This window comes from Borostomias antarcticus (assembly GCF_949987555.1).
Source record: "Borostomias antarcticus genome assembly, chromosome: 15".
Taxonomy (NCBI): Eukaryota; Metazoa; Chordata; class Actinopteri; order Stomiiformes; family Stomiidae; genus Borostomias; species Borostomias antarcticus.
In genome coordinates this window covers 19,231,466-19,255,095 of record NC_140248.1, presented here as the reverse complement: position 1 = coordinate 19,255,095, position 23,630 = coordinate 19,231,466, and the positions used below count along the sequence as shown (strand labels likewise).

At 47.0% G+C, this 23,630-nt stretch overlaps 3 protein-coding genes across 4 annotated transcripts in view; all 3 read right to left on the bottom strand.

Moving 5' to 3' along the window:
• LOC311318448 (uncharacterized protein) overlaps nucleotides 1-8,700 on the bottom strand; it is a gene marked incomplete at both ends in the record, with an annotated part of 13,539 nt that extends 4,839 nt beyond the window's left edge. The window contains 2 exons of the mRNA XM_084449799.1: nucleotides 5,681-5,772; nucleotides 8,616-8,700. Coding sequence (XP_084305925.1) covers nucleotides 5,681-5,772; nucleotides 8,616-8,700 — 177 coding nt within the window. The remainder of the gene's footprint in view (nucleotides 1-5,680; nucleotides 5,773-8,615) is intronic.
• LOC311319089 (unconventional myosin-XVIIIa-like) overlaps nucleotides 1-18,872 on the bottom strand; it is a gene marked incomplete at its 5' end in the record, with an annotated part of 83,588 nt that extends 64,716 nt beyond the window's left edge. For both annotated transcript variants that reach the window (XM_084450541.1, XM_084450540.1), the window contains one exon: nucleotides 17,865-18,872. In XM_084450541.1, the coding sequence (XP_084306667.1) occupies nucleotides 17,865-18,872 (1,008 nt within the window). The remainder of the gene's footprint in view (nucleotides 1-17,864) is intronic.
• Nucleotides 18,873-21,946: 3,074 nt separating this feature from the next.
• LOC311318632 (gap junction delta-2 protein) lies at nucleotides 21,947-23,056 on the bottom strand (the record flags this gene model as incomplete). The annotated part of the gene is made up of 1 exon (XM_084450013.1): nucleotides 21,947-23,056. The coding sequence occupies one exon, from the start codon at nucleotides 23,054-23,056 to the stop codon at nucleotides 21,947-21,949; it is 1,110 nt and encodes a 369-aa protein (XP_084306139.1).
• Nucleotides 23,057-23,630: the final 574 nt, after the last annotated feature.

The following is a 23,630-nucleotide window of genomic DNA, read 5'->3' as shown; positions in this document are numbered from 1 at the left end:
GAAAGAAAGGAGAGAAAGAAAGAAAGAAAGAAAGAAAGAAAGAAAGAAAGAAAGAAAGAAAGAAAGAAAGAAAGAAAGAAAGAAAGAAAGAAAGAAAGAAAGAAAGAAAGAAAGAAAGAAAGAAGGAAAGAAAGAAAAGGAAAGAAAGAAAGAACGAAAGAGAGAAAGAAAGAAAGAGAGAAAGAGAGAAAGAAAGAAAGAAAGAAAGGAGAGAGAGAGAGAGAGAGAGCGAGAGAGCGAGAGAGCGAGAGAGCGAGAGAGCGAGAGAGCGAGAAAGAAAGAAAGAAAGAAAGAAAGAAAGAAAGAAAGAAAGAAAGAAAGAAAGAAAGAAAGAAAGAAAGAAAGAAAGAAAGAAAGAAAGAAAGAAAGAAAGAGAAGTGGATGGGGACAGACAAGAGACAAATAAGGAGAGACAGTATTAGAAAGGACTGATGGAGGAGTGTAGGTTTAGAGAGGATGGCCCAGGGCTGCCGGTCAGATCCCAGGAGGACCATGCAGCACTGAGGACAGAGGACATGAAAACAGGATGAAATGGAGAGGTGGAGGAAGGAGAGGTGGACGATGAAGAGGAGGGACAGAACAGGACATGGCTCACATTCACTATTGGTCAACAGTCTTTATGATATAGATTTTATGTTTTGAAAAGAATATCAATCAATATCAAAATTGTTAAGAAACGTTATTTTGGTCGATTATTTCTCCCCTTTAATATTACCAACCGGTATTGTATTTTATATAGTTGGAAAGCCTGATTAGTCACCTTTACAACGAGGTACAACTTGTAAGGATCGTGCATTTGTGGAATGAGAAGCACAGCTAAACATGTGGGTAGCGCCCACAAAAAATGTGGCAAAATCTCCTGCAATATTCTTCTGTTTTGGCTGCGTATGGATCTTCCACACGCTACTGAGGTCCCTGACAATGTAAAATGAATGAAGTGTAAAAATGGCCAATATGTGTTGTTTTTTCCTTATTACTGTAGGAGAGTGCACATTTTTGAGGGGGCGCTACCCCCACGTTTAGCTGTGTTGCTCATCCCACAAATGCACGATCCTTACAAGTTGTACCTCGTTGTAAAGGTGACTAATCAGGCTTTCCAACGATATAAAATACAATACCAATTGTTATTAGTAAAGAGGAGAAATAATCGACCAAAATAACGTTTCAGAACTTTTGAGGAGTATAATACATACACGTTCAATTGAATCACAGCCTCATACAGTAAAAACAGAGACTGCGTGAGATATTATATCACTCAGTCTGTTTTTATGTGGGTGTGATTCAAATGTTGTGTAATGTCTAACATTATACAGAGCAGTAATACTGTGCATGCTTAACTGCAGACATGCCAGCGGTATCAATCTGCAGGCTCAGTGTGTCACTACCTTGATAGCAACAGGTTAATCAATCGCCCACACAAAAATAACAACAGAAGTCCCACGCTGATGACATCACAAGGAGCGAACACTCAGCCAATGATAACAGGGAGACTTGACAGACAATGTGAGCATCACACCAAGCAGGACACAGACAGACCGAGCCGAGAACCTGCCTGTGCTTTCATGCTACCGGGTCAGAACACCCACACTGTTTCCACTGGCGTCGGTCCAATATCGGCTTTCACTTAAGAGCCGATAACCGACCACTCTAAGCGCACGAGATGGCGGACATTCTAGGTAGACAGACCAGTGTTCGGCCATGTCTGGCCGAGCGCTCATCTCTGCTGCCGCCCCTATAAATAGTCCCGTCAGCGCAGGAGACCATTCTGAGGAGCGAGTACAGTCCCTAATGGAGCGGTGTAGGCGCCCGCCCACCCACACACACACACACACACACACACACACACTCACCCTGCCCAGAGCGGAACACACAACCAGACACACACCTGACCCCGCGGTTCTGTTACCTGGTGCTGTCCGTAGGCCTGGTCAGTCGTCCAGACGCCCCTCTCTCTGTGGAGCAGGGCAGGACAGGGCTGAGTAAGGCTGGACGTGGGTTTAGGAACAGGAGGGCAGGGGCTGGTCAAGGCGGAGTGTGGTAACGGGGGGAGGGAGGGGGGGTCTGGACGTCACAGGACCGTGGCTGTTTCTGAGGATCAGGGTGGGGGGGGGTAACGTGATAGGTGTGGGAGGGCAGGGAGGCGGAGTGTGGACAGCTGCTGGGATAGGCTGACAGAGCTCTATAAATAGACCCGCAGCGCCATGCCGATTATGTCTACCCCCCCCCCCCGCACTCCCCCTGAGTGCCCACCTCTCTCCGTTGGGGAGGGGGAAGAGGGGATGTCCCCTCGAAAAACTTGCGCTCTCTCCCCGGACACTCGTCAAGATTCAAGATCAGTTTATTCACCACGTATATGGTTCACACATATTAAGAATTTCACTCGGGTAATACGTACGCTGAAGGAGACGACATTGGACAGGGTGCAATGGGACAGCGCAAAGTATCCAAAATACAATATAACTAATAAAAAGAATGGCCCAAATGCAAATTACGGAATAAATGATGTACAGAATGGAGTGTGGTGAACGTGTATACAGTGTGTGTGCAGTGTAGTGTGATAGATGAGTGAGTGTGTGTGCCGTGGTGATATGTGGCACAATCAGGTCGAGTGCAAGTGGTGCAAAGGGTGTAGAGTCAGTTGGGGCCGGGGGGGGGGGGTGGGGGGGCATCGTGGGGGGACACGAGCCTTTGGTCAGTCTGATGGGGACAGGGATGATGGTGGAGGTCTCGAAGAGGGCTTCATCTCTTGACACTCTTCCTCTCCTGATACAATTTCTCTCCTCTCCTCTCCTGACAATCTTCCTCTTCCTCTCTAGACACGGGAGACTATTGGGAGGAATCGGGTCCAACACCCTCTCAATCAGGACCACAACCAGAAGTGCGGGTTTAGTTTGTAAAAGCCTGTGTCAACTGGGACGAATAAAATTGTCTACCGTTTCTACTTTTATTTAGGGTACCCCAGCTACCACTAGAGGGCAGCTTTTCTCCCTCGTCAGCCTCTGAGCTTCACACTGCTTCACACACACACACCACAAGTGGGCGCCATACGCCTGAAAGGAAGGTCTTCCAGCAGGTTCTAGGCTTCCATTCACATGACCAGAGTTCAGCATTTGACCTATACAGTTAGTTTTCCCTGCAGCTGCTGCGTGTGTTTGTGAAACTTTGATAAAAGTGGGTGATACGAGCGCTGCCGAGAAAAACATTTCCCTCCACAAGAATGCGCTGCGGGAAAACAGGTGTGACATAACAGACGTAGCGAGCCTCGGCTGGAGGCAGAGAGGGCTGCTGCTGATTGGGCGTGGCGAGGCAGAGGGAGGGGCCGCAGGAGCACAACACGGAAACGCAGGAGAGGGGAACAGAGCTGGGCGGGGCTAGTGGAATCCAATCTGTCTGTCCTATCTGGCACAGCCGGCTAATCCCCCGAGTGGAGGGAGAGAGTGTGTGTGCATATGCGTGTGTGTGTGTGTGAGAGAGACAGACAAAGCGAGAGAGAGAGAGAGACAGAGAGAGAGAGAGAGAGAGAGAGAGAGAGAGAGAGAGAGAGAGCGCGCGAGAGAGACAGAGAGACAGAGAGAGAGAGACAGAGAGAGAGAGACAGACAGAAAGAGAGAGAGAGACAGAGAGAGAGCGCGGGGTGAATGTCTACACATGTTGAGCACGGATCATAGATTAAAGCTTGCGTACTCTACGGCAGAAGTCTGCCTCTGACCCAGTTGAAACTCTGTCTGAACCAGTTAGATGTGCGAGACCCAGATTATTCCCAGACACAGCAGAGCCAGAGCAGGCCGGTCACAAAAAGCAGGCCAGCGTTGGACTCGCAGCACGCTGAAACTACCTCCGCTCCAGAGAGGCATAATCACATGCTCAGTTACCAGATCATTATGGGATGGCTAGGTGACAATCACGCTTCATGCTCCATTAGTGAAATGCGAGAATGAGGTTTCCTCAGTAATGCTAGATAATTACGTCCCAGGTGGGATGCTAAATTCTTCGAGCGATATCACTTCATACGAGCTTTCAAAAACTACTGAACGTACAGTTTCAGGCAGGTGAATGCGCCGACACCTACGCAGTCACAACAGCGGGAAGGCCAGCGGTCCGGGCATCGGGTCTTCAGCGGAAGACAGAGACGGAGAAGGAGGGGCCGTCACTCAGACAAAGGGCGCAGTGTTGGGGACAGGGAGCTCAGGACGGTGCCAACAGACGATGGTCTCAGACATGCAAGGACACAGTGGTTCGTCTTGGTCCCCTCACTGACGCTAACGACCGCATTCTGTTCCAGTGGACTGGCACTCACGACACAGCACGCCACCTCTCACACACACATGCACGCACGCACACACACACACACACACACCTCCCAGGCTCCCACACACTCACTAACACCGACTGACAGATGCACACATCGACAGACACACCCCACATACACACACTATCTTTCACACACACACACACACACACACACCTCCCAGGCTCCCACACACTCACTAACATCGACTGACAGATGCACACATCGACAGACACACCCCACATACACACACAATCTTTCACACACACAGACACACCTCCCAGGCTCCTACACACTCACTAACATCGACTGACAGATGCACACATCGACAGACACACCACACATACACACACAATCTTTCACACACACAGACACACCTCCCAGGCTCCTACACACTCACTAACACCGACTGACAGATGCACACATCGACAGACACACCACACATACACACACAAACTTTCACACACACACACACACACACACACACACACCCACACACAAACTCAGGCTCCCACACACTCATGTGTGGGATATGTACAATTATGTTCGCAAATTTACATGCATTCAGTAATGGCGGAGTATAGCCTACTGTACAGGGACCATGAAGCGCCCATAATCGCCCGTGAATCGCCCACAAGCAGACCAAACCGCAGAGGGCACGCGAATCCAGCGTTTTTCATCGCCTATAATGGACACGCACCGTAAGACACACACAGACATACACACACAATCTCTCCCTCTCCCTCTCTCTCTCTCTCTCTCTCACACACACACACACACACACACACCATCTCAGGCTCCCACACACTCACATCGACTGACAGACATACACATTGACAAACACACACACACACACACACACACACACACACACCATCTCAGACTCCCACACACTCACATCAGCTGACAGACACACACATCATTACATTACAGTCCTTTAGCAGACGCTTTTATCCAAAGCGACTAACAATAATTGCATTTAACGTATGAGAGAATGACAGACACACCACACACACACACCATCTCAGGCTCCCACACACTCACATCGACTGACAGACATACACATTGACAAACACACACACACACACACACACACACACCACACACACACACACACCATCTCAGACTCCCACACACTCACATCAGCTGACAGACACACACATCATTACATTACAGTCCTTTAGCAGACGCTTTTATCCAAAGCGACTAACAATAATTGCATTTAACGTATGAGAGAATGACAGACACACCACGCATGCACACAATCTTTCACAAACACACACACACACCGACTGACTGAGACACACACACAATCTCTCTCTCGCTCTTACACACACAGACACACACACACATACTGTACAAACATCTCTACTGTACAACTCTCTCTCTCACTGTCAGGCAGTCGTACTGTACATGGGATCTCCCGCCATGACAGTGGCAGTAATGGGCCCTGGGGTCGGGGGCCTGGCTGGTGCTGTTGTGCCCTGGCAGCCAGAGGGAGAGGGACCACGCCAGGCTTATCACACTTCCGCCACACAGTGACCGTGTGTGTGTGTGTGTGTGTGTGTCTGACCCTCTACCCCCCCCCCCCCCCCGACAGACACACAGGGCAGGCATGGAGGAGGGCAGCATGAAGCCATTAACCGAACTGACGCTGCAGGGGGGGGGGTAGGGGGTCAGACACACACACACACACACACGAGGACAGGAAGAGGAAGCAGATCAGATTCATCCTACATAGTGGTGGGACATGGCGATAAATCCTAAAACAACACCATTCATTTGACCTTCTCCCTCAGGACAGCTAGGAGTGAAAGAGATGACACTGTAGCTGACGCCTGGTGAGAGAGCGCGCTCCTCCATGCCACGGATACATCCTATCTAGTAGGCCCCAGGGCCATGATTAAAAAAGGGATTTTGTAGATAAAACAATACAATTATCCAAGCACAAAGCCTTCCGTAGAAGCAGACCGGGGCTGAAGGTGTGTCAACGCTGGTCTTAACCACAGATGAGCGACAAACGGCGGGTAGTTCTGTGAAAGTCTTTTAAAGTTCCTGAACAGCACACCTGTTCTAGAAGCACAACCACACAGTAGTCATTGTGCTCGATCGTCGCGTTGAGAGGGGTCAGGGAAGTTTTTACAGCTCACTTTTCTGGCCCCTGGGTGATACTGTTTTTTTTGCTTCCCTCTGGAATATGTAGGGGTGGGACCTATGCCCACCTCCCTTGTTCTCTGTAAAACGCATTGTGTTGCCTCTGTGTATGAAATGCGCGTTACACATAAAGCTTTGATTGATTGTACAAATATTGATTGATTGATTGATTGATTGTACAAATATTACAGAATTCGAGAATTAGATCACTTTCGAAATGAAACAACTGGATTATTCTCTTCCTAATTCTGCCTGACTAGACATAATAAGCCAGTAGAAGCCTTTAGACTGGTCAAACACACACACACACACACACACACACACACACACACACACACACACACACACACACACACACACACACACACACACACACACACACACACACACACACACACACACACACACACACACACACACACACACACACACACACACACACACACACACACACAGAGAGTTCATGACCACTGGCACCAGACTGGGACCAGTAATATGAGTACATCAGTTAGATAGATTGGTCTTGACTGGCATAACGGAACCAATGGGGTGTTCCAAACCCCACGCTCACCCGACACTCAAGACTGACTCAAGCAAACACTAACGTCGTTGAAAACATTTCAAACAAGTATTTGGACCCGGGTTCCCTTTAGTCCCACTCCTCCTGTGAACCTACCGGCTCTACTCTGAACGCCAGAGCCCCGCCCCCTTGAACGCCAGAGCCCCGCCCCCTAGAACCCCGGCCTGCGCTGCCGCCGAGCAGCCGGCCTACCGGGAACTCCGATGATGTCACCCAAGCGGGCGGCGTGGGATGGAGATTAAACCCCTTCGCTAATTTCGTAGTGAATAAAGCCGCAGACAGGAAATGAGTGTTTGATCGTGAAAGAACTGACCCGATAGCCATCACTCAATCTGACACCTCTGTCAGGGAGGGAGGGGGGAAGTCACATGACTTTCTGCGTGGTAGACTGGGCCTGGTCAGTTCAAGTTGAAGAAATTGTAGGGTTGCTAAGCACATCAACCTTCCGCTGGTGCAGGACAATATGGTATCAGATGAAAAAATTGAGGTCCGCAAACAGCTACTCCATGATGGGATTTAATCCATGAGGACAGGAAAACTTCTCACCTGGTCAGTTCAAGGCCTCGGGGCTCGCTGCAACACTGTACGGTATATCTCAGAGGCCAAACAGGAAGTGGGAACGGGAGGACTGGAGTTTGACCTGTGCACACAGAAACGCCTGCTGATCCCAGCGCCTCGTTATTGTGTCATCAGCGTCTCTCTGGCTCGGAATACAGGGGCCTCACTTATCAGCTAAGAGGGTTTTCCGTGAAATGAGCGCATGCAAGCGCAAACAGCCTACAGTACATACTGTACACACACACACACACACACGTGTGTCGAGCTGCACAGCAGACAGGAATGTCTGCCTGAGGACCATATGGGTGTGAGAGGGACAGACAGTGGGCAGGCCTCGTCTTGGCAGACTTGGTTTGGTATATTATTATTACATTATTTATTTATTTTTTATGTTTTTTTTTTGTTGTTTATAAATTGTTCTCCTAGCAACTGAGTATTACTGTCAGTGCCACATTTGCACTTCAGTTCAGAGAAGATTGGCAACAGCCAACTCAAGCTGAGAAGAGGTCCAGCTAATACGGCATGAGGGAGTTGGTGTCCAGGCTGAGTGTCCTGGGTAAACATATGACAAAGGAAAGGCCTGAGGGGATGGAATCAAGCACACTCACTGATAAGTGATTCAAGCTGCTCATATCAGAGAGACCGTCTGTAATCACGCCAAAAAGGAAACGGCAAACGCGGACGCTTGAGTGTTCTTTCTGTTGCTGATGTCATAGGTCGGGTTCACATACAGCAGCCTGAGCCCAGACTCTTTTAAGCAGTTTGAGAACAAAAGGTTGATCGTTTCGTGGCTGCCAATTCGGAGCTTCTCAAAGTGCCGTTTTCAAGATTCAACATGTCAAACCCTATAGAAAAACAACGTTCTAGTGTCTCAAGCCGGCTGCAAGTGTAGTGGAGGGTAAAGCCAAGTAAACTCAGTTTACCCACCTCTTTAAAACGAGGTTGAGAGTTTACTCACTTATTTTCTGATCAACTGTATTAATCGATGAGGGGAAACAAAGTGGTTAAACTCTGCAGTCGACCGAGTTGACCCACCTCTGTATTCACCACTACACCCCTGGCCGGCTGTGATACTGTACGCGGACCCTGTTTTATCCAAACCGGCGATGGACGCCCACATCGTGTCTCAGCATGTTCTGTGATACTATCAGGCTGAACGGGAGTAAAAAGTAAATCCACGCTTGCTTTGTGTTCCTGTGCTGATGGGCGAAGTCTGCTGTATCAGCACCAACACTCTGGATGATCTAATTCTAGGTAGCTCTGTGGTTTGCTAGCCATGCATGCACTGGCTCGCTCGCTCGCGGTACAGTCTGGCCCATACATATTTGGACGTTGACAGAGTTCTCATCATTTTGGCTCTGTACACCATCCCAATGGATTTGAAATGAAACAATCAAGATGTGCTTTGAGGACAGGTTCGGAATTTAGCATTCTAACCCATGTTAAAAGGTTATTTACGATCATATACAATGGCCGATATCGAAGTTTCGTCAAACTCTGATCGTAAGTAACCTTATAACATGGCTTATAATGCTAAATTCTGAACTTGTCCTTTAACTGCAGACTTCCAGGTTTAATTATTTACAGGTACTTACTTACTTAAGGAACTGACATCCAAATCAGTTGAACGATGTAGGGATTACAAACAATTTTATACGTGCCCCTAACCCTTTTTAAGGGACAAAGGTAATTGGAAAGTTGGCTGCTCAGCTGTTTCATGGCCACGTGTGTGTTATTCCCTTGTTATTTCATTTACAAGGAGCAGATACAAGGTCTAGAGTTCATTTCAAGTGTGGTACTTGCACTTAAAATCTGTTGCTGTCAATATGAAATCCAAAGAGCTTTCACTATCTGTAAAGCGCATTGTGTTGCCTCTGGGTATGAAATGCGCTATACAAATAAAGCTTTGATTGATTGATTGATTGACTATCAGTGAAGCAAGCCATCATTAGGCTGAAAAATCTTAACAAACCGATCAGAGAGATGGCAAAAACATTATTTGTGGCGAAATCAATTCTTTGATGCATTCTTAAAAAGAAAGAATGCACTGGTAAGCTCAGCAACACCAAAAGACCCAGAAGACCATGGAAAACAACTGTGGTGGATGACAGAAGAATAATTTCCCTGGTGAAGAAAGACCCTTTCACAACAGCTAGTCAGATCAAGAACACTCCCCAGGAGGAAGGAGTATCTGTGTCAAAGTCAACAATCAAGACTTCCCCAGAGTAAATACAGAGGGTTCACCACAAGATGGAAACTACTGGTGAGCCTCAAAAACAGGAAGACCAGATTAGTTTGCCAAAACACATCTAAAAAAGCCTGTACTGTTCTGGAACAACATCATATGGACAGATGAGAAAGATCAACTTCCCAGAATGATGAGAAGAGAAGAGTATGGAGAAGGGAAGGAACTGCTCGTGATCCAAAGCACCATCTCATCAGTGAAGCATGATGGTGGTAGTGTTATGGCGTGGGAATGCTGCTGCCAATGGAACTGGTTCCCTTGGATTTATTGATGACGTGAATGCTGATAAAAGCAGCAGGATGAATTCTGAAGTGTTTTAGGCAATATTATCTGCTCACAGTCAGCCAAATGCTTCAGCACTCATTGGACGGTGCTTCGTAGTGCAGATGACCCGAAGCATACTGCGAAAGCAACCAAAGAGTTGTTCAAGGCAAAGAAGTGGAATGTTCTGCAATGGCCAAGTCAATCACCTGACCTGAATTCAATTGAGCATGCATTTCACTTGCTGAAGACAAAACTGAAGGGAAACCGCCCAAAGAACAAGCAGGAAGTGAAGACAGTAGACTAAAGAAGACTGAAGACAGAGGCCTGGCAGAGCATCACCAGGAATGAAACCCGGCGTCCGGTGATGTCTATGGGCTCCAGACTTCAGGCTGTCATTGACTGGATTTGCAACTAAATATTACAAATGACAATTTGATTTATGATTATGTTAGTTTGTCCAATTACTTTTGGTCCCTTAAAAAGAGGGGTACCACATATTTATATATATAACTTTTGTTATAATTCCTACACAGTTCACCTGATTTGGATGTAAATAACCTTAAATTAAAGCTGAAAATCTGCACTTAAAGCACATAAAGTAGTGATCGTTTCATTTCAAATTGTGGTGGTGTACAGAGCCAAAATGATGAAAATTGTGTCAAATGTCCAAATATTTATTGACCTAACTGTATATATATATAAATATGTAGATGCCATCCTCAATAATATGAATCGATTTGAAGTAACATTACGACCGACGCACAAAAACGTTAATCATGCCGTCATGGTGCGGTCGTGGTGATGTGTGCCTGTTCATAGGAAGAGATTAGATGAATCAGGAGTAGGCTAGTTCATGCAAGCCTCTTGCTGCAACACAGCTGTTTAAGATCAGAGGTGATTTCTCATTTTCACCTTCCCGAATAGTAACAGAGGAACAATGTAGGATCAATTCTGTTTCCATTGCATTTTCTGCTTCCCCCCATAATGTATTGGGATTCAGGTGAACCCCTAGTTGTTTTATTGGCCCATATTACAGTATATATTTGTCCTTGATCTCGAGGAGGGAAAATAATGTCTGTATTTCCATGACAGAGAGCTCACATGGTCAGAACATAGACAGAACTATCTGTGTGTACAGTAGGCTAGGGATTGTTGATGCATTGGGCACGGGTGATGTTGAGGCTTGATCATGGACAGGAAATCTAGGCTCATTGTCTGCTGTTGTCCATTGCGCAAAAGTAATCATTTAAATGTCAGTAATTGTAACTGTGTTTTTTTAATTCGAAAAATGTATTAGTTACATTACCAGTTACCGCCAAAAGTAGTGGAGTTCCAACACTGGACAACACTTAATGCTACGTTAATTGCTACCTCGGGGCAGCTGGTTGCCCTGTCACTCCCGAGGCCCCATTCAAGAAGTATTACCAGGATCCTCCTTCTTAAGCATCTATTGTATTTTTAGTTTGCTACTCTTGCACTTTGCCTTCAGCACTAGATTATGCTCTTAGTCACTTTTTTCGAAAGGAGATGCACCATTCTGGTGAGTAGTAGTACACTGACTTCCTACGTTAAATGCAATTTTTGTAGGTTGCTTTGTATAAACGTGTCTGCTAAATGACTAATGTAATGTTACCTGCTGACTCAGTCAAATGTGCAGATGTCCAGACAAGCCATGGTGTCTTACCTATTAGCCAATTGCACAACTCGAGTACTTCCTGAAATTAGACATGCTTCTCTATTTCCTGTCCTACACTATTGGATGAAGTGATTAATCAGGAGTGCCTGACTGCAGCACAATGGTCAGACACACCTGAATAATCATTTCATCCAATAGTGTGAGACAAGAAATAGAGAAGCATGTCTAATTTCAGGAAGTACCGGAGTTGTGCATATAGTGAATAGGGAAGTGAATTCGGCAGGCAAAGGAATTTGTCCAGATCTATCAAAAGAACAGCTGTATACGCCCATAAGCGAGGCTGGACCTGGTCTTGTTCTATTAAGATATGAGAGGATATGAAAGTCGAAAAAAAAAAGCATGCCAAACAGTCGCCATGCCAGTACCGGACGCCATTTACAATGCTCTCAGACCAAGTTCTAGAGAGATACTGACGTGGAATGCTATCTCAACTAAATAAGTCTAAAGAGTACTGTAAATAAGTCTACTGTCTTACTTTCACTGTGAACAGACCACTTCCAGGGAAAACAAAGATGTACTCCAAGCCCTCCCCCATGCGCACAAGCCGCCCCCCCACAGAGAAGCTATCTAGTGTACAGTGCTCCTTGTAATCGTCCCTCCCACTGCGCATGGTTTGGCCTGACTCAATTGTTCATCCGCCGTCACATTCAATAGGAGTGAAATAATCGCGCTGCACGGCATAACTGCTTTCACTCAGCTGTAATTTGATGCTTGGATTGACTTGGTGCGAGTGGTTCTCAGATCTGAACATCTGATCCGCCTCACTGGACAAAAGACAGGAAGCCTGAAAACGCTTCCATAAAGCAGCAGAGGGAATATCCGCCAGGCGCTCGGGGAGTCCGATTCTGAAGTGTTTGTGATGAGGACGGCCATCAAGAGAATGCAACCGCCCCGAAGTGAATGTCTGACACCGCTTGGCTGCCAACCTAACGCTGCCAACTCTTCCAGAGTCCGAGGGGGGGGGGGGGGGGGATTCCCAACACCGGAGAGCCATCAGTGGCCTACCGCCACCAAACAGTACATGGCTGCAGGCCTGGACGCCCAGGCCGGACTCACTTCCTGTTCGCCATGGAGACGCTGTAAGGAGGCGGGGCCGGGCCGGACACACAGAGTGGCAGAGGCCCCGGTTGGAGCTCTGGTGACCCGGGGCCAGCGCCGTCACGAACAGAGACAGAGACAGAGACAGAGACAGACGGCTCCCAGACAGAACAGGAAACGGGAGCTCAAGAGAACGGCTAACAGCGGAAAAATACATATCTTGGATTCACGCCGCGTAGAACGTGGCTGCTGTCCAGCAGACAGAAGGGTTCCATGTAGCTGATCGGCAGCTGGTCCTGGGCCCAGAACAATCCGTTGCATAACTTAATTTGGTCGGATATGAATGGAGGGGGGGATCCATTGAAAAGCATGGTTGTGCTGTATGCAGTCTACCAAACCTTAATCACTGGTCATTCACTAAACAAATAGGCATTAATGAATTGACATCTCAATATCTGTCTCCTTGAAGTTTTATTATATATGTAGGTGCAAATGTGTCCTATGAAAATAGCTTCAAGCCCATGAGAGAGGAGTTTGGTATGCAACCTAGATGCAAACCATGTGAGGGCGGTACACACACACACACACAAACACACACAACCCCCCCCCCCCCACACACACACACACAGTCTTGTACAAGCACATACGCACGTATACACCAACAGGTGAAAGACTGGAACCAGACAAGCAGGTTTTCACGCATGAACGGTCTGTTTTTAAGCCCTCATTCACTCACCACAGCCAGCCTTATATCTGGTAATGCTGCTGACTACAATGTCATCAATTAGCAGCATTCTCTTTGTCCCAGCATCAAATGAGACAGTATGAGATGCAGCCACATCGGTGGATACTGGTTTAACCTACGAGAAACCCCTCCAAAACCTACTGTATAGAGTTAAACCAACTGCAGCACCAACTTGATCTAGATCTTATTATACCCTCCTATAAATAGTCCCACTGGTTCTAGGTCACTCACAAGATTTTTTTTTTGGGTCAAACAGGCTGTCTTTACTGATCATGGTCATAATCAGTCCTATCTGGGACACAGTACCGGGAAAGACATGCTCGTCTCTTCAAGGAGGGGGGGCAGGGTGTATAGTACAAGCATGCACACACACGCACACACGCGCACACACGCACACGCACACACACACACACCCCTCTTCTCAGAGCTCTGTTACCTACAATAGTAACAGCACTTCTAAAATCATCTGGTTTCTCTCTCTCTCTCTCTCTCTCTCTCTTTCTCTCTCTCACACACACAAACAAAACTTCTAAGAGCTCTGTAACCTGCAATAGTAGCCGTAATCCTAAAAGCATCTGTTTTCTCCAGGTCAATACAGCTGCTGGGATTGGCAGCCAAGTACAAAGATTGAGATAAGATTGCAGCATGTTAAGTATACACCATGTCTTTCACAGTGCATTCCAATCTCTGACATGCCTCTGTGTCACACAGTTAGTACCAGGTAGGTCGTGGTGTCCCAAACTATGACGTGATTTGTGAAAGAACACGCCCAAGTAAGAATGTGCAAGTGCCAATACCCTCCTTTTTTCATTTCATTTCAAACCTTTATTTAAACTCGTGGAGCAATTGAGGTTTCCCTCATTTCCAATGCCGACGTTTTCCTCAGCGTGTAAAAAATAGAAAGCGGGATACAAAGGTTGATTAGAATCACAGAATTCCGTCTCTGTATTCGGACACGTCAAGGAGAGAAGAAAACGCATTGGGAGGACGTAGAATGTTCCTATAACGCCTTTACATGGCGTCTGGCAAGGCGTCTGGCCTGCAGGTGTCCTGCTTAGCCAGCCTTTATACAGGTTCTGGCAAAAGAGGAAGAGGAACACAGCCCTCGGAACATTAACCTTCAACATGTCAACGAGAGGGAAGTGCATTGTTGTCTTTCCGTCTCATTTCCAGGTAGACTACACGTCAACATTCCTGACCAACGACCGCAGAACGGCAACATTCCATGCATGTTACTAAAAGAAGGAATGGACTTTGACACTGGACATGCACTCTTTATGTGGGAGGCGTGAACAGAACGCAAGTCTAGAGGTTGGCTTGTATCATTATTAGAGATTGCTACAAATCACTATGACAGGGAGAACCAGAGAGAGATTATGCTCAAGATCTCCATTACACCCTTCGGTAGAGTGCTCATCAGATCAGACAAGCTACACTATCCATCCTCAACTCTCTGATTACTGTAGGCAGAAAAAAAGTTGTTCTGATTAAATAAACTCCTTTATCTATTAGTGCAAGTGACAAAGTGCTTCATCAGTTGTACGCACCATCAACTTGACTCTGGCCAGTATGAGCGGTTCCCTCCCACATCAACTCACGTACCGAGCCCAGCCTGAGAGGAGGGTGAGAAGCTGAGAAGAGAGAGACCTGTATGGAATGGAATAGAAGGTGTGCTATTACAGTGTGTGTGTGTGTGTGTGTGTGTGTGTGTGTGTGTGTGTGTGTGTGTGTGCGTGCGTGCGCGCCCGTACATGCAGATGCAGATGTGTGTGTATGTGTGTGTGTGTGTGTGTGCGCGCCCGTACATGCAGGTACAGATGTGTGTGTGTGTGTGTGCGCTCGTTGTGCAGCGTTGGTCCATAATGAGCAGCCTGGCGGTGTGGAGCTTGAGTCAGTGAGCCGTCTGTCAGCGTGAGCAGCAGCCTGGTTGGTTGGTGAGCCTCTTAACTGGCATGAACGCCACCCTAGCCCAGCATGTTGGCGGTAAGGGAGGACACACCTCTAGTTAGAAACTCCATGGCCCAGGATTTCAGTTATTCCACGATTTTCCCTCCAAGGCAGAGGCTGTTTGAATAACTTTCTCCCGTCCACTTTGCCTGGGAAACCACACTGAGGACTGACGGGGATATCCACTGTCAGTGTGGTCAACGGGTCAAACTACTGTGAACCTTCTGTTCCTCTGAGGATATACGCTTCCACTTTCTTAACTATACTTTTGTCATGGTTTTCATCATTTGAAAAGTTTCAAGACTCAAAACTCTGTACAATACAGTCTACAGTAACCACGATAAAAACCCAAAACTTGCTCCAACTTAGAAAACAAGAGCAGAATATCAACAGCACACAGGCCCTTTGCTTGTTATTTCAAGAACATATGGCCATTGGCTGTTGTGGACTTTGTGCCATTGTCCTTCAACGCTCCGATCCAGCTAGTCTTTGTTCGGTGTGAAAGGGGAGAGGAGGAGGGGGAAGATGGGATTACACATGAACACACGCACGTACGCACACACACACGCGCACACACACACACACACACACACACACACACAGTACACCACACCCGGCGTTTGCCGTGTCAGGCTGTGTGATGTGGTGGTAAAACCCTGTACCGCGCAGTAGTTACCTCACGGAGAGGCATGCCCACAGAGGAATGCCAAGCACGAGAAGGCCGTGACAGAGACGCAGAGCGAGAGGGTGGGGACAGAAGGTACAGCACGGGGACCGAATGGGACGGCCGTATTGACACTTCGCACATACATTCCCAGGTGAGACGTTGGGTTAACTGAATGGACACCGCTTGCACAACGAGCCTCCGCGACAAGCAGTCCGATCCTAGACTGGAAATTCAAGTCCAGGAACACACAATCTACACCTTTATGTCAAACAGCTAAATCCCATGACAGTGGGCTTTGTTTGGAAAAATAGTCGACATGGTATTACAGTATACAACCATAGCAGGGTGTGCGTATTGCTGAAAAAGAGTGGTTTTGTGTTTAGATGTGAAAATGGCAGGCTTCTGTGTTCGGCCTGCAAAGTGGGATTCAAATCAAATCAAATCATTAGCGGGGTTTCTGTGTGAACTCAGCTTCCCTGTACATGGGAAATATTCACCGTTTAGACCAGGGGTCTCAAACTCAAATTGGCTTGGGGCCACTGCTGGTATCGTCAACTCATAGGAGGGCCACTTCAATGTCAACTTCAACTACTACTAACTATAAGAAAGTGCAATATTTCTGAAAATGTCATTTTTCATTTCCATAACTAGACTCACAACTCAGTCTCTAAATGTTGCAAGACTATTCCATAACTAACATTTTCATCATACAAATTCAAACCGGTTTCCATTCATTTTAATATATTTTAACATATAAGTTAGTGCTGCAAATCATTTTTCCTGACTTTTATTTTATCTTGAATAGCCTACATTTGTACTTTATTCTGTTTTAGCTGCAAGATGCATCACTACTGTAAGCCTGCCCTGGACCTGTACTTGCATTTATTAAAGTTCAAGTTTGTTTCCATTTCTTACCAGACACTTGAATACATTTGTAGGCTACTGCTCTATTTCTTGCCAGACACTTATCTTGAAAGACTGCTGAGACATTAGCCCTCTCAGCTGTGTGGCTCGTTTTTTCCTCTGGTCTCCTTATGACACTCCATGTTTAGTAATGGATCTCTTGACATTATATTCCTTTAGAACGGCGACTTTGTTCTTGCATATCAAGCAGGTAGCATTTCCATTGGACACCACAAAAAATACTGCAATGTCCATATTTCTTGAAACTGTCTGTGTTCTTAACGTTAGTTAACCATGAAAACAGCCTCTCGGTGGCGAGCTGCATTCCGTTCATAGTTCATAGTGGTGTGTGGATTGATTGCACGCACCTGTGACTGTATATGCAGCGTTCACCTCACGCGCTGCGCACAATAACAGAATTCCGCCTCACGTTTGAGCGACTTGAATTTACATTGTAGGCCTGCCTACTGGCGCCGTTTACAATAAATTATTTTGCGGGCCAGATTATATTATATTTCTGACATCATGTCGCGGGCCGGTTGGAGTGTTGTGGCGGGCCGCAAATGGCCCGCGGGCCGCGAGTTTGAGACCCCTGGTTTAGACCATCATTAGTTGCCGCCATGGCGTCCTCCTGGCGTCCACAAACAAGAAGAAAAAGATTTGTTCACCCATCATCCAGCAGTCAGACTAAGCATTTCACTGTATAGGGAACGCATACTGTACCACGTACAATATGACAACTGAACCGCGTTAGTGTAATTATTAAGTGTGGTGCTTACATGATCGGCCTCCCTGCGCAGGCCCTCGGAGTTCCTCAGCCAGCAGCGGCTCAGCTCGCTCAGCTCCCCGATGGGCTGCACCTTCAGCCGGACCGACTCGCCGGACTGACGGATCTTCTCCACGATCTCGTCCCGCGTCCGGCTCTCCACGTTGTGCCCGTTGATCTCCACCAGCCGGTCGCCCGGCATCAGCCCCAGGTTCAGGTCCTTGGTGCCGGCGCCGGGCTCGGCGAAGTGGACCACGCGCCGGTAGACGCCGCCGTCGGGCCGGTTGTCCAGCATGGTGGTGCGGCGCAGGGAGAAGCCGAAGTCGCCGGTGTTGCGGCGCTGAAGCTCCAGCTCGCGGGGCTCGGGCATGGGGGGGACGACCACGGCGGGCAGCGCCAGGTCGGCGGAGAACGTCTTCTCCACCACCTCCGGGATGTGGACCCTCCTGGCTTGCGGACGCTGCTGCTGCTGCTCGGGGACGCCCTGCCTGTGCTGGGGGTCAAACACCCTGACCTCTATCTGGGGCGAGGGGGCCGCCGAACTCTGCCCGGAGGGGGTGGGCGACGCCGAGGGGCTCTCCTCTTTGCTCCTCTGGGAGAAGGAGAAGCGCTTCATGATCTGGCCCACCTGAGAGTTCGGCTTCGCCAGGGCCCCGAACTTGGCGGCGCGCTCCTTCACCGACGACCGACGGCCGCCGTCCTGGCCTCCCTCGGCGTCCACGTCGTCGCCGCCACCGGCGCCGCTGCGGCCTCTGAAACGCTCGGCGTCGATGTCCGTCAGGCTGAGCTCCGCGTTGCTGGCCACCTTGATGGGGATGGGGCTGGATATCTCCAGCTTGCACCTGGAGTCCCTCTTGGCGCCCCCGCGGTTCAGGTTAAACAAGCCCCGCCTCACGCTCATCTCCTCCAGGCTCTTCAGCTCCGCCTGGGACATCCTCTCCTTCTTGTCCTTCTTGTCTTTCTTCTCCTTCTTCCCTCCATCCTTCTCTTTCTCCTTGTCTTTTTTGATCAGGTGGAACATTTTCGGCTCTGGATATCAACCCAGACGAGGTTGGCTTGTTTGGATGTTGGAGGGTTCCATATAATGCGTTACCACTTTTGTTTTTCCCCCCAGAACATGGAAGCATCTGGAATGACACTTTGGAATGTCATCGGCAGCCCTGAGGAGAGAGGAGTCAAGAAAGTGATTATTTGTCATGGATATAATCGCCCAATCACTCATCAAACAATGGTACTGAGAAATCCTCACAGATCAAGTTGCATCCGGAAGGTGAAGGTGACTCATCACAGAGAGTTTACAAGTGTTGGGAATATCTAATGTCCAAGACAGAATAACCATGCTCGCCTGATGTAAAATACAGTGTCATGTTTGATCATGTTGGTGTGAGTCATGTGGCAAACTACCAGGACCAAATGATGATGTAGCACATTTCAATGAATCACTTAACCTAATCACCAAAGGCTTGGTAGAGGCAACCAAACACCTTTGTTGGAGTAGGAGTATCAGATGTTACAGAGCCTGCCGTTCATCAATTAAAAATGGAGCCTTTTCCTTTGAACTATCCGTAAAACTACTCGAAGCATACTATGAGCTCCAGAAAAACAAGCTGACTGGGTCTTGTCATGGATTATCTTTTCATGTCTGCTTCCACACCAGAGGTGTTCTGGTCCGAGCAGGCCAGGCAGCAGGGCATGTGTAGTCTCTAGTGTCTGACCTGATGACCTCCATGACCAGAAGTTAGAAAACAATGCACTGCAGTGCTCAACACATTGGTGGATCATTGTTTTCATAACAAAATAGTTAACACAATGGAGTGGACTAAGGAGCAACTTGACTAGGCCTATCATCTTCAAGTTGCTGTTCAAGCATGTCAACCACTCAAGCGTGGCAGAAAACTATGCAAGTCGGTGGTCGTGGTATCTAATCTCAACCAAATTCGACACGTTGGAGATATGAATACTGCATCGATTCTGGACTTCCTCCTTGCGTGTCGTAACCGTTCGTAACTCAGGAGTCATTCAGAATGACGCGTGCAAACATTTGACAATCGAAACCCTTTCACAACCAAGTTGTATCTATAGAAAATGAAATAAAGTATGCTAAAGAATTTACTGAAAGATATGAAGATCAGAGTTAATATAGCCTGGGAGTGCTCATGCGGCACGGGACACATGTGAGCCGGTCGCACCTGTCCCAAGAATACACAAACGCCCATCTCATTAGAAAATAATATCCTAGTTGGATAGCCTGTATCCGATTCTTTACAACTGATTTAACGTTTCTGATAGAATGTATACATTGTCGCTGGGTTATTGCTGAGACTGCCTGCTGATAATGCGCTCCCTTTAAGCTGCTTTGCCCTCTTTCTCTATCACACCGGTGACTTTAGATCTACAAATTCTTCTCCTGCTATGATAGAGGAAGCCTGTAAAAATGTGTAATAGCACTTACCCCTCTGAAGGCTTGTTTTTTTAGGGGGCAGACACTGCTATTTGCAGTCCGGTGAAGTGCTGAGTGGGATTGTCAGATGATTTCAGTAGTTGTGTTGTAGGTTACAGACGGTGCAGAACTGCCTACACATGGTAAGAACCGCAAGCCGGTCTACAGCGACCCCCTCTGGTGAGTTCCGGGTATTGGGTACGATGCTATCTGATAAATAAATACTGTAGCCTATTTGTGATATTATCTGAAGTCAGTGTGTAGCTGTCTAAATGACATGTTTATGAATATTGTGCTGGAAGTGATTACTCTAGCACATACGTAGGCCCAGTGTAGTATATGAGCGCATTGTGTTGCCTCTGGGTATGCAATGCGCTATACAAATAAAGCTTTGATTGATTGATTGATTGATTGATTGATGAGTGGAAAGTCCACTCTTTAATTATTTTAAATGCTATATTTTTTAACCTAGTTGTCCAGCGGTCCTGGTAGGCCTAGTGCATGAGCTTTTGTAGGTTTACAAAATGTAAAGTTTAGTGCCTGATATGTGCAGAACGTGTGATGTGATATGAATTATGATATGTGGATAATAGCGTCCCCATCTGGACTGAAGTTGAACAACATTCATTTCCGATGTAAGCCTATTAGGCCTACTTTTTTCATACATGACAGGAAGTCAATATTTAGCTTAACCTTGAATTTTATTTAATCTACTCAATCTTCATAACGTCACATTCAATTCAGTGGGACTGAATCGTTTGTGAAAGTGCACCATCAGTCAGATAAGCAGCAGAAATCACAGCTGAAATCGGTTCTGTAGCCAAGTTTACAACATTGGTTAACGCCAGGATCAATTGATGTCTAGCTTTAAATAAGAATCACAATATTGACAGAAGCAAACACCATTATAATGCCAAAAAACGAAACCATGTGACTTATCATTCAACCTTACACCACGCTCTCTGAAACCAAGGATTATTCTTATTCCCTGTTCACTCATAATATCATCCTTAAGTCTTCACTCAGACTCAAAGGGGGAAATGGAACCGGATATTCTTTAACACATAATGATATCCAGTTGATATACTGTACACAATGGACATTAAGAAACATTGCACTCCAAGAGATATTGCTCTGATAGAGCAAAACCTTCATCAATGACAGCAATACATAACTTCTCAAAGTACTGTAGGCCTACTTTTACAAACTGTAAATAAAGCAACATTGAATACCAAAGATAAACAAAACAACAAACACTCTCAGTCATTCTTGACATTCTGAGATGGTAACAATACTGCCATTTTATACTTCGCATGCATAAACTGACAAAACCCACTTATACACACAATTCAAGTTTTTTTGTTTATTTTTTTTTTTTTTTTTTTTTACCATATCATAAGCCACTGATATGAATTATGATATGTGGATATATTCCTTTGTATCATTACCTTTGCATCAACCTTTTTGTTGAAGAAGCTGTACTTGCACTGTGTTCACCGTGAGTACTTGTCTGATGGAATATCTAAAGATTCACTGCAAAAGACTCAAGGAGGACAGTTGTTGTTTTACACTCCTACTGTAAACACATGAAATCAATCTTCAGAAGAGGAAGCAAGGGAGAATATAAAAAGAAAAAAAAATACAGTTGTACAAATTCACAGCCAGGACTTCTTTCCTCTTCCTAGTCTGGCCATGTTAGCCAGTTTGGCCTTCGTGCGCTCCTTCTCATCTAGGTTCCTCTTGGAGGTGCACTCTAAAGTGGAGTCTGTCTCGAAGGAGATGGCGGGCGCATGTGTGGGCACGCCGCTGCTCTTCTCCTGAGAAGGGGTCTGCAGGACCACCCTGCCACGCAATGAGTGTTTGAGCTGCAGCAGCAGGGGGTTGTGGCTGGCGTACAGGCCCACCCGTTCCATGGGGTCCCTCTCCGGCTCGCAGCACGTGGAGCAGGCCGAGCACAGCACACGGAAAATATAGACCCAGCCCAGGTAATGCAGCTCCACAATGTTGAGGATGAAGCAGCCCAGGCTGATGCTGAACATGAAGTTGAGGAAGATGGTCTTTTCTGTGGCTCGAGACACGAAGCAGTCAGTCCGATTAGGGCAGGGGTAGGTCGCGCACCGGAAAAGGTGTGGCACCTCGAACCCGAACAGGTAGTACTGCCCCACTAAGAAGGTGATCTCCATGATGGAGCGCAGCACCACATGGATGATGTAGATGAGCAGCACTTGGCTGGAGAGCTGTGTGGGATCCTTCCCCACTTCCCTCAGCTCCCCCTCCAGCAGGCTCTGCTCCACGCACTCGTCCCCCTGAGGGCCCCACTCCTCCTCATAGCCAGGGTTGTAGTCGGGCCCACCGGCCTCCAAGGCCACGTCCCCGTCCAATCCAATATGTTTGGGCCTTTCGCGCGCAAAGGGACGCTTTGCGACCACCTGAACCTTCTCCATCTCCAGCTTTTCATCCTTGGCGATTTTGTGCAACACGTAGACAATGTAGAAGATGGACGGCGTGGAGACCAGCACGATCTGGAAGACCCAGAAGCGCAGGTGCGAGACCGGGGCGAACGTGTCGTAGCAGACGTTGTTGCAGCCGGGCTGCAGGGTGTTACAGGTGAACTTGGACTGCTCGTCGCTGTAGACGGCGTCTCCCACCAGGGTCACCAGGAGAATGCGGAAGATGAGCAACATGGTCAGCCAGATCTTGCCAATCACTGTGGAGTGGTTCTGTACCTCCGTTAGGAAGCGGCCAAGAATGGACCAGTCTCCCATTTCTGTGGAGACACATGAAACAGTATGTTGAACATATGACAGTAAAGCAGCATTTATGGATCATCATCAAAACATCTCAGGCATCTCAACACTGGTCTATGAATGAGATTGATCCACATACAGGTAGCTATACATCTGTGAGGGTATTTGCCTTCTGAATCAGCATCATACTTTATCAGGATTTTTGATTCAATAATGAGTGACATTACATTGTATTGTCCATTGTGAGTGGAGAGCTCATGCTAAGACCAGCAGCTCTTTGTAAAATAGCAGATACACAAAGCCATACAGATCAATACATAACTGCTGTGCAAGCATCTTTGCACTGACAAAATGTATTTCCAAACATAAATGTGTATTTCACTATACTGTATGTTAGAATATTTTAGTATAACATTTATTGATCTTTATTAACACTCATCTATTTGCACCTATTCTTTAGTAACTTTCTAAAAAGTGTGATGTTCACATTCAATAAACAAATCCTTTTCCAACTGGGGGGGAAAATTACAGATGAATACACCTATAATATTGAACGACTGTGTGCTTTTCATTTCCCCTAACAAACACAAAC